The sequence below is a fragment of the Notolepis coatsorum genome, assembly GCF_963971535.1.
Source record: "Notolepis coatsorum genome assembly, chromosome: 13".
Lineage (NCBI taxonomy): Eukaryota > Metazoa > Chordata > Actinopteri > Aulopiformes > Paralepididae > Notolepis > Notolepis coatsorum.
The window spans coordinates 121,170,834-121,183,018 of NC_140177.1; the positions used below are offsets into that span (position 1 = coordinate 121,170,834).

The window sequence follows — 12,185 nt, forward strand, 5'->3', positions numbered from 1 at the left end:
GTGCAGGCCAGAGAGAGAGAGAAAGAGAGAAAGAAAGAAGGAAAGGAGAGAGGGAGGGGGAAAAGGCAGAGAAAGACAGTGAGAGAACGAGAGAGATAAGGAGGGAGAGGGGTGTGAAGAAGAGGGAAAGAGGAAGATGGAAGGGAGGGGAAGAGAGGGGGAGACATGGATTGATGGAGAGACACGGGGAAAGAGGTATGGCGAGGCAATGTTAGATGTGGAACATGCTGGAGGGTGTAATGCCCATAAACATGTTTAATGTAATTTTTATGATTGTGGAAAAGGTTACATGAGGTTGGTTGTCGACACAATATGCCCAAGATGTATACACATTTACACATTTTATATTCTATATACAGAATAGGTATACATAAATCAATCAATAGTGTACGTACACATGTCTACGTGTTTACACTCGGGTGTACAAACATTTTTGAGCATATCACACCCCCTTTTCCTCAATCCATGTCTCGAGGCTCAAAGAATCAAAGAATATATCTTCAACTCGTCTCCTCCTCATTATCTACATCTCCCCCTCATGACTGAAGTGGATTTAATAGGTAAAATCAATAAGGGATTGCCGTTTTCACCTAGTCGGTGTATTTCATGAAAACTACAAATGTTGTGTTCTGTACAGACCATTAAACCAAGCATTAAATAATCCCTTTTACATGAGGAAGGGCAGAACACACAGCAGCATTACAAATTCCTTTGCTTTTGTCATGAAAAGAGCAGGTGTTGCCAATGCTTTGTATATAAAGTGTACATGTAAGCATATAGGCCATATTTATGTGTGATTTACACGTGTCTAACATCATAAAGGTATATGAACACGTGCATATAGGCTGATAGGAATACTACAGGTGAGTCGTGTGAAACTTAAAATCACGGTCTTCACATTGTACACCTACTATAATAAAGTGTTCTACTGTGTATTTGTGTACACAAGATAAGATGAAATAGGATGATATAATTACATTGTTGTCAACAGCACTTCATGGAAATGGTTATAAGAGAATGTACACACATACAGTACGTCCAGATATAATATATGTATATAAGTACTTGTGTCAGTGCATGTATACTGTAGGTATGCATGTCTATACATGTATTTGTAAGCATATGTGCATCAATATATATTAAATTACTGGTATAAACACACACATATCACTAGGATAGGATACTGCTTCATTCAATTGAAACCAAAAATGAAGGTGTTCACATTGTACACCTATTATAATAAGGTGTTTATACAATGTCTATATTGTATAGAACTTGCAATACATGCACACAGGTGTATGTGTATGTATATATATTTTTATTCTTTAAGCATAAATGTGTCAGAATGTATGTTTACATTGCCTTCACATATCATGTGTTTAATGATATGTTCACCTGCTCTGGATAAGTGTTTGTCCGACAACAAATACTACAGGTGATTCAACCCTCGAAGAACCACAGCGTTCGCAAGTTTCTCAAGTATTCATTTCGGCGACAATTTGCTCGTCCGTCAAGTGTTATTTCTTTTTCTTTGCCGTCAAAGTTATATCTGGGGAATACTGCACACTGACCTTCCATTCTCTGAAATGTCTGTGCTGGCATATTACAGTATCTTTCCCCAACATGCACTCTCCTTTACAAAAGAAACGCTTGGCTGGCTGCCTATAAGTCAGTTTATCCGCGTGAGATGACCAACGTCTCTCTCCCTCTCTCTGTCTCTTTCTGTGTGTGTGTGTGTGTGTGTGTGTGTGTATGATCTATAGTTCCCTGCTCTCCTACCCCCTCCCCCCCCCCCCCCTCCCTCACCCTAACCCTTCTTAATATGATGTAAAAAGCTAATCGCATGCAAATGTCTGTTGTCCCGGTAACCGGGACTGAAAAATCCCTTTGATGTTTCCCCCCCACTCATTCTCTTCACGTTCTCTTTGTTCCCCCCAGTCTCGCTGCTTTGTCAACATCCCCCCTTTTACCCCTCTCTCTCCCTCTCTCCTTCATCCATTCTAGAACTCTCTCCTCCTCTCAGTTCTATAAGAAGAAAAAAAAAGTTCCCCCCCCTTCCCTCAAACTCTCTACTTTCTACTGCTTTGCCGCTATACCACCCTGCCTCTTTGTGTCTCCTCTATTCTGTCTCCCCCTTTTTTCTATAAGTCCACCCTCTCTCTATTCTTTCCTCCTTTCTCTCTCGCTCTCCCCCTCATGCTCTCTCTCTCTCTCTCTCCCTGACTGTGCCTCTCTGTCTGTCTGCCCCTTCGCCCTCGCTCATTTCCCATCATCCCCTCCTACTGTCTTCTGTCCTTCTCCTCTGTCGCTCCCTTTCTCTCTCTCCCAGCTCTGCCCCTTCCTGTTGCACCGCTCCCCCCCTCCCCACTGCCCACTCTTTATCTCTCATTCCTCTCTCCCCCTCGCACACACACATGGACGGACACGCAAACACACAAGTGCGCTGGAGCACACACACTACAGACACACACACTACAGAGACACAGACACACACACACACTGACCGCCCTCTCCCTCTCCCCTATTGAGAATTTGATCCCTAGAACTATTTGATACTGTGCCGTAGTTATCTAATCATTCCAGTTTTGGTGGATCAGTGTAACCGCTGCCTGGTGCGAGAGGAGGTCACAGCACTGGGGGGGGGGGGGGGGGGGGGGGGGGGGTAGGCCTATTACAGGGTTCAAGCACAACATCTGCACCCCTCTTCTAAATCCACCACCTAGAGATTCACAACTTCCAATGGCTTCCATCCAGTTTTAATTCAATGTAGAAAGGTAAAAAAAAAAAACACAATAAAGAGGATCCAAGTACAATAATTATCAAGTACATTGTAGCGATCGCATGCTTCTCCAACGGCCCACGTTCCAGATTCCAATGTCTTCCAAAGAAAATGTAAACATCAGGCATAGATTGTAGCAGAATAGAATAAGTAGCTGGAAAAGTTTCTATATACAGGAATACTGCTACGCTACGGCATACGGAGGCCATCTGAATATGACAATCTATATTGCAATAAAAATGAAAGATGGTGTTCATTACACTGCTTTGCTTTCGATATAATGCAATGTACCAAACAGCTATAGGCTATATACTGTATGGGCTTCTTCCAGCCAACAAATTACATATTGATTCAGTACAGCTCAATACCCATTTGCAATTTCTGAATTTGGATGCAGAGTCGCTATGAAATGCGCTAAATCTGATACTGAGGAGATATAAAAAATAAAAAAAATAAGTTGCTGCTTGGTTTTCTGAAGACACACGTTTGATCCCCCCACTGTAAGCTTCGGCTACGTGAAGGTTTCTCATTGTACCTGACCATCGTACGTCTCATTGTACAACACCATGTGGCCCAACACTGTTTTACAATACAACACTATTCAAACATAACACCGATTTGCTGTAGCATACTCGGATGCAGTGCATGGTTTGAGAATACAAACACTGGAGTAATGATAACACCCATACCCCCCCGTTTCATGGAAAACGAAAGACTACATTTAAATGTATTTCAATACACCCTCTTAGTAATAAACAACATTGCACCCCACATACCTTTTGCACTCACGGTATAGGATAAAAGGTATACTGCGGTGTTAACTTTGATTATTTGACACAAAGACCCCTACTGTAAGACAAAAGCACCTTCAGTGTGACGTATGTTTAACAGGATACAGAAGGGCATCATAAGGCACGTTATACTGTTAAAATACCTTGTATTCTAAGCAAAGAAAAAATGGTTTTACCTTCAAATCCACAACATAGATTATATCACATGCACCTTTGGTCTAATTAGCTTAACATGAAGATTGTAACATAAAGGCGTTGGTTACCATAAGACGTTGTTACTCATTATATCAAGGCAATGCTTACTGTTCTTTTACAGTAATGTAACCTTGCCTGTCGTTGATTTAGCTTTCCATTAATCCATACACTGTGCCAGGCTGAAAAATGGCCACAACGTGTGTGTGTGTGTGTGTGTGTGTGTGTGTGTGTGTATGCGGATGTGAATGTGAACAGTGCTCCACTGTCTTATAACAATGTCTGCTCACTGTATGTGTACACGCGCTTGCATACATTTGTGTGTGTGTGTGTGTGTGTGTGTGTGTTTGTGTCAGCGCTTACACCACCCCGTTGCCTCATTTACATAGATGCAATCACACCTACGATGACCTATAACATCCAAATACATGGCAGAGGGAGAGGAAGAACAGTAAGCATGAAAACACTACAGTGCTCCAATCAGCACTGGGCAGAGGGGGGTGGGCAGACAATACATAATAAATCCCCAATCTTGCAGTGGATTTCGGCACTGTATATTACTTCCTGTTTATTATGACACACTGAGGCACGATGGGTGCAGCAAGGCAGCCAGGCAGGCAGTGGTTCAGACCAAGTGGTATGGCCTAGTAGTGGGAAGCCACAGGGCAGACAATGGCCGCACTGTGTGGCTGAAGTGCCTCTGGTGTCAATGACTCTGCCAGCAACTGAGACTGGCAGATCCAAAATGGCGGAGCACCGGTGGGGCCCTGCTGGCTGGTTGGTCACGATTTTTAAAAGGGCAGTCTGGTCTGTTCAAAATAAGAAACGCATGCCTTCCATGAAGTTAATATTATCAGATCTGATATCTTTGGATGTGCTTCTCAATGCAGATGTCACCCGTCTTGTTGTGATGGATCTGTTTTTGTCTTTTATTTTATTTTTTTTGATAGAAGATAATGAGGAGGGGAGGATTCCGAACAGGCTCAGTGGGTCTTGTCCTTTTGTTCTCGCTCCCCTTGTCCAGTTGAACCCGTCCAGGAGCGGGCAGAGAGATGGGTCCAGGGCCAGTCCAGTTTCTGCATGGGAGAGGGGAGAGGGGGGTGGGGAGAGAGGGAGAGATTAGGTAAGAGATTCAGAGATACAGAACAGTATTATATGATAGTGTCACAGAGATACTGTATATATATAGAGAGATAGAGATATATATGTATATAGTGTATACAGAGACAGACAGATACTGTAAAGACAGAGATAGATACTGTATATAAAGATAGATATAGTATATAGACAGAGATACTGTACAGTATATAAAGACAGAGATATAGTGTATATAGACAGATATACTGTATATAGAGACAGATAGAAAGATATAGTGTATATAGAGAGATATACTGTATATAGAGACAGCAAAAGATAGTGTATATAGAGAGATATAGTGTATATAGACATATATTGTAAAAACAGAGATATGTATACTGTATAGACAGATATATACTGTATATAGAGACACAGAGATATACTGTATATATATAGACAGAGAGATACTGTATATAGACAGTACTGGGGTGAATGACAAGAAAGGGAGAGATGTTGGGATAAGATTAGCAGAGAGAGAGAGAGAGAGAGAAAAATAAAAGATCAAAGAGATATGTGATATTCAACTTTAACTTACTTTTGTTGAGATGACAAGTTACACTGCAGTAGAGGGAGACTGATTCTGGAGAAAGAAAGAGAGACATCTTTTTCAGGGCATCCAAAAGTGTGTGTGTTTCTTATGTGTGTAGGAAGACTGCTTCTAGAGAAGGGGTGGGGGAACCCTGTGTGTGTGTGTGTGTGTGTGTGTGTGTGTGTGTGTGTGTGTGTGCGTGTGTGTGTGTGTGTGTGTGTGTGCGCGCGCGCCATGGCTGTGATGTCCAGTTCCAGTAATAACCACGTCTCCCCCCAGTGGGTCCTGGACTTCCTGACGGGCAGACCCCAGGTGGTGAGAGCAGGCAACTGCACCTCCTCATCCATCACCCTCAACATAGGGGCCCCCCAGGGCTGTGTTCTGAGTCCCCTCCTCTACTCCCTGTACACACACGACTGTGTGGCTCAGCGGAGTAGCAATACAATCATCAAATTTGCTGACGACACAGTGGTGGTGGGCCTGATCTCTGCCAACGACGAGAGGGCCTACCTGGAAGAGGTCAAGGTCCTGGCGGGATGGTGCCAGGAAAACAGCCTCTCCCTGAACGTCAGCAAAACAAAGGAGATGATTGTGGACTTCAGGAGGTCGGGGGTCAAGGACTACAGCCCCCTCAGCATTGACGGGGCACCGGTTGAGAGAGTCAACAGCTTTAAGTACCTCGGAGCCTACATATCCGAGGACTTGACATGGACCACACACATTGACAGTGTTGTGAAGAAGGCACGACAACGCCTCTACTTCCTCAGGCGCCTAAGGAAGTTCCAAGTCAGTCAGAAGATCCTTAAGAACTTCTACTCATGTACAATAGAGAGCATCCTGACTGGCAACATCACCTCCTGGTTTGGGAATAGCACTGCACAAGACCGAAGCAGACTACAAAGAGTGACACGTTCAGCCGAACGCACAATTGGAGGGGGGCTCCCCACCCTCCAGAACATTTACAACAAGCGTTGCAGGGGCAAGGCTAAGAGAATCATTAAAGACTCCAGTCACCCGAACAACTGCCTCTTTGAACTGCTGCGGTCAGGCAAGCGATACCGGAGTCTCAAGGCGAGCACAGAAAGACTCAGAAGAAGCTTCTATCCCCAGGCCATCAGGCTGCTAAACGAACAATGAACACTACACAACAACAACCATCAAACGCACATAGCACACACATCCACACGCACACACTCACTTTAAACAAACACACTGTAGCACCCACCCCACACACTTTATAGCACACACTCACTTTAAACAAACACACTGTAGCACCCACTCCCCACACTTTATATTTATTGATGAAGGATTGCACTACAACTCGTACACCTTACTGTAAATTGTACCTAAATTGTACCTCATCCCATTTCTGCTTTGCACTATATAGTACTGTACATTAGTACACTGCATAGTATTGTATATTATATGGTAACTCAGTTACGTCTATCCTGCATCGAACATTGTACATATGTCCATACTGAACACTGTGACCTAATTTTCTACTTTTCTACTTCTAAATTACATGCTATACTATGTTATTTGATACTATCTTGTCTAGCACAGTCTCTGGAGCGTAACAGTAAGAAGCATTTTGTATGAAAGTATTCTGTACTTCTGTATGACAACTATTAAAGAAACTTGAAACTTGAGTCTCTCCTGATGTCTTTCCACCCAGGTCCTGCAGATGTCCTCGTGTGTCTCCCTCGTGTGCTCCGTGTATCACCAGCTGTCATCAATCTGTCATCAGATCCACACCTGTGACTCTGCATTACAGTACGAACCAGCCATCATGGATCCAGCGGATGACAACAGCCTGCATGCAGCTATTCAACCACAAGGGACCACCCTGAGCTCCAGCCGAGTACTACCCATCTCCAGCCCAGTACTACCCATCTCCAGCCCAGTACTACCCATCTCTAGCCCAGTACTACCCATCTCTAGCCAAGTACTACCCATCTCCAGCCCAGTACTACCCATCTCCAGCCCAGTACTACCCATCTCTAGCCCACTACTACCCATCTCCAGCCCAGTACTACCCATCTCTAGCCCAGTACTACCCATCTCCAGCCCAGTACTACCCATCTCTAGCCCACTACTACCCATCTTTAGCCAAGTACTACCCATCTCTAGCCAAGTACTACCCATCTCTAGCCCACTACTACCCACCTCTAGCCCAGTACTACCCATCTCCAGCCCAGTACTACCCATCTCCAGCCCAGTACTACCCATCTCTAGCCCAGTACTACCCATCTCCAGCCCAGTACTACCCATCTCTAGCTCAGTACTACCCATCTCTAGCCCAGTACTACCCATCTCCAGCCCAGTACTACCCATCTCTAGCCCAGTACTACCCATCTCTAGCCCAGTACTACCCACCTCTAGCCCAGTACTACCCATCTCCAGCCCAGTACTACCCATCTCCAGCCCAGTACTACCCATCTCTAGCCCAGTACTACCCATCTCTAGCCCAGTACTTCCCCGGTTTCTACCTCTCCCCCTGCCTCCCAGCCACCACACAGCCTGCCTGCATCCCGGGAACCTCACCAACCTCCACCGGAGCAGCGTCACAGTGATCTGGGAGGCTACCTTTCTCTCCCAGTGCTCCCTGCCTTTCTCTCCCAGTGCGCCCTGCCTTTCTCTCCCAGTGCGCCCTGCCTTTCTCTCCCAGTGCGCCCTGCCTTTCTCTCCCAGTGCTCCCTGCCTTTCTCTCCCTGTGCTCCCTGGTATTCTAACCACAACCCTCCACGTTTCTCACAGACAGCTCTCGCATCGCCTCCACCATCGCCCTGCTATCCGGTAAAGCCGGGGCGACAGCCGTGTGGGAGCAGCAGTCCTTCGTCTGTTCCAAGTTTTCCTTAGTTTGTTGCTGAAATGAAGAACGTTTTTTGACCACTCTGTCGCTGGAAGGGAGTCATCGAAGAGGCTATTGCAGGTCAGTGTCGTACGGCTGATTACTCCCATCAAATTCCACCCCCAAGCGGCGGAGAGTGGCTGTAATTCAGAATCCCTGTTTGTCATCTTTCAACATGGCTTGACCGATATCATGAAGGATGAGTTGGTATCCAGAGGATTACCAGACGAACTTGATGCCCTCATTTCCATTGCCATCCGCTTTGACAGCCGCCTCGGTGAGCACAGGAGTGAGAGGGGCTCAGCGTCCAAGTCCAGGCCTTCCTGTGGGTCTCCTCTCATCATGCCACGTTCAGCTGTCCCCGCCATGGTCGGTCAAGTCGACACATGCCATCAGGGGTGCCCCAACTCTCGCCAGCGGAGCCTATGCAGTTGGGTGGGACTAGGCCGACGGCAGAGGAGGACTTCCCAGAAGTGCTGTCTGTACTGTGGACAGCCTGATCACTTCATTTCCACCTGTCCGCTAAAAGTAGTGTAGTCCCACTAGTGTAGAAGAGGGAATACTGGTGAGCAGATCCAAAACCCTATCCCCCCGCCCTCTTTCCTACGTCCCTCCTACTCTCACTTGAAAAACGCTGACCCATCCCTCGGCCGGCCTTTGTGGACTCAGGTGCAGACGAGAGTGGGCATTACCACCATGCCCATGGAGTTCCCGCTCAAGGTCTCGAACTCGAATGTTTTCACACTTGGCACCGATCACCCGCTACACAGTGACGTGATGATGACCCTTCCTTCTTTTATAGTTTCCTTGCCTGCAACCAGGAAAATCAGGGTGGGGAAGGCGAATAAGTAAAGCTCCCCCCTCCCTCAACCCTGACCTGTCTGAAGTTCCCTCTGTCTATCTGAATGTCAAAGAGGTGTTCAGTAAGCACCACATTGCTGCATCCTCACCATTATTATGATGACTGTGCCCTGATCTGTTAGCTAGCACCATGCAGCCTTGTGGTCACCTGTACTCCCTCACTGTCCCAGAGAACGAGGTCATGGAGAAGTACATGAGTCTCTAGCAGCTGGCCTCATTCACCCGTCATCCCCTGCCGCAGTTTTCTTTCTTCGTGGACAAGAAGCCACTCAGACCCTGCATCGATTACCATGGCCTCAACGACATCACAGTCAAGAACTGGTACCCCCCATCTCCTCTGCGTTCAAGCTTCTCCAGGGTGCTACCATCTTCACCAAGCTTGACATCCACAATGCTTACCATCTAGTGTGCATCAGAGAAGGAGATGAGTGGAAAACAAATGGTAATGCCATTTTAACTCACCAACGCACCTTCCGTGTTCCAGGCCCTGGTCAATGATATCCTCCGTGAGTGTTCGTCTATTTGAATGATATCCTGATCTTCTCCAAGTCTGCTGAAGAATCAACTGTTTGTGAAAGCTGAGAAATGTGAGTTCCATGTGTCTACTGTTCCTGGGATTCCTGTTCTCCAGTGGCTATGTACACGAAGTCAAGGCGGTGGTGGACTGACCTGTTCCATATTCTCTGAAACAGTTACATAATTTTCTAGGATTTGCTCATTTCTACCGGCTCTTCATTCACAACTACGGCTGCATTGTGGCGCCTCTTACCGCCCCCCTCTCTGCCTCTTTCATCTGGACACCAGAAGGTTCACCCTGACCCATCTGTCCCCTTCAATGTGGAAGTTGACACATCAACGGGCCATCCTGTCTCAGCGCTCGTCCAAAGAGCAGAAACACCACCCTTTCTCTCACCGCTCGGCTCCGGCAGAAAATAATTACAACGTTGGTAACATGGTACTGGCTGTCAAGGCCTTGGAGGAGACACCGGTTGGAGGGGGCTGAGCAGCCATTCATGGTTTGGACGGACCACAAGAACCTGGCCTACATCCAGATGGCTAATTGGCTGAATTCCCAGTCAAGCCAGATGGGTTCTGTTTTTTAACCGTTTTAATTTTACTCTTTCATATTACCCTGGTTCCAAAAATGCCAATGCACTTTCTCGCCAGTTTTGTGCAGCTGCTGATAACCATGTTCCAGAGATTATCTGGCCAGCCTCCCATGGCTGCCACTGTGTCCTGGGCTATGGAGAACATGGTCAGGGAGGCCCAGCGCTCTCAACCCGACCCCGGTGCCGGACCTGCTGGTCGCCAGATTGTGCCCGACTCTGCCTGGTCCCCAAGTCCTTCAGTGGGGCCACTCATCCAACCTCACACGTCACCCCGGTATCAGCCGCACCTTGTAATTTCTGCGCCAGCAGTTCTGGTGGTCAATCACAAGACACCGGGTCCTTTGGTCTCTGCCTGTCCCTTCTGTCATGCCCCCCTCTGGTCTCCTGCAGCCCCTGCCTGGTGCCATCGGTTCTGGAGAACCTTCTCTTCACTCCTTGGTTCTACAGTCAGTCCGTAGTCAGAGCGGATCAACCAGGACCTAGAGACCGTCCTGCATTGCCTCGTCTCATCCAACCCTACATCCTGGAGTCTCTGTCCGGAGGAGTGGTGCTGGGTTGCTGGATCACAGACTTCCACCAATGTCAGCCTGGTGTGAAATCAGGAGGCGTCCCTAGAAGGGGGGGGGGGTCCTGTCAGGACTGTGACTGCTCCAGTCCCAACTACCCCCCCCCTTGTGCGTGTGTCTCCCTTCAATCAGTCATCCTCCCCTTTTTGTACGTGACCGTTTCCCCCAGTCAGTCAGTGCTTGTTGGTCAGTCCATTCAACGTGTTCTGGTTTCTACTCTACGGTGAGTTCCCGCTCGCTGCTCTTCTGCTTCTGCCTGCCGCTCCGGCTTTAAACAAACCATTGTTGGTTTCATCTGCATCCTGCCTGTTGTTTATCTGCACTTGGATCCACACTTGTGACTCAGCATTACAATGTGTGTCTATGTGTGTCTGTGTGTGTGTGTGTGTGTGTGTGTGTGTGTGTGTGTGTGTGTGTGTGTGTGTGTGTGTGTGTACGTATCGCCGTCTATGTGTTTGGCCCCTCTGTTTGGATTGAGTGTGTGTCCGTCTGTTTGTCAATCTGTTCTTTTCACAGTCTGTTTACCAACCTGTCATATTCTGTTTACAAGTTGGGGAGATTGAGAGAATGTGTGTGTTGCATGTCTGCGTGTCTCTGTGTACACGCATGTGCTGGGCGATCACATTCAACGAGTGGGTTGGTGACCAGGTCAATTTCTTTCCCCTAGTCTAAAGTTTAAGGAACACGCCAACTTTTGGGGAAATTAGCTTATTTGCCATCTACCCTGGAGTTAGACAAGCAGATACATACCCTTTTCTTCTCTGGGCATGCATTAGGCTTAGGGAACAGCCGCACCATTAACCTAGCTTAGCATCATTCACTGGAAGTAGGTGTGCCAGTGTAGCCTAGTTCCCAACAGTCACGAAATACACTCCAAATACAACTCCAAAACTTTCCTGTAAACATGTTGTGACCTGTGTATTTACCATGTGGCATTTATTTGACATTTTCGTTTTCAAAGCAGATATATACAGATATATATATTTTTTGCCGAACCACTGCTGCCTGGCGCAGTGATTTCATCACCTCAAAAGCACAGTTTTCCATGAAATCACTGTGCCCAGGCAGCAGTGGTTCGATGGGTAGATGGCAAATAAGCAAATTTCCCAAAAAGTTGGGGTGTTCCTTTAAAGCCCCTATCAGACATTTTGACCACATACATGTGGATATTCTCATACAGCCTAGAAAGGTTAGACTTGAAATGGAGAAATACACTTTTTAGAACTTGCTTAACCCTGTGTTAAAGGGCCACTTCACAAAAAAAACAATGCTGATTTATTTTGCACATAATCTCACACACATCCAACAACTCAAAACAGTTGTGCACATGTTCATTTAGTTTGACAGTTATTGCGAGTAAATTTGTTTGA

The 12,185-nt window shown here is 46.6% G+C and overlaps 1 protein-coding gene across 1 annotated transcript in view; it reads right to left on the bottom strand.

Moving 5' to 3' along the window:
* Nucleotides 1-2,734: 2,734 nt before the first annotated feature.
* arhgef40 (Rho guanine nucleotide exchange factor (GEF) 40) overlaps nt 2,735-12,185 on the bottom strand; it is a gene marked incomplete at its 5' end in the record, with an annotated part of 150,210 nt that continues 140,759 nt past the window's right edge. The window contains 2 exon segments of the mRNA XM_084327787.1: nt 2,735-4,838; nt 5,435-5,479. Of these exon segments, the coding sequence (XP_084183913.1) occupies nt 5,453-5,479 (27 nt within the window). The 3' untranslated portion in view covers nt 2,735-4,838; nt 5,435-5,452.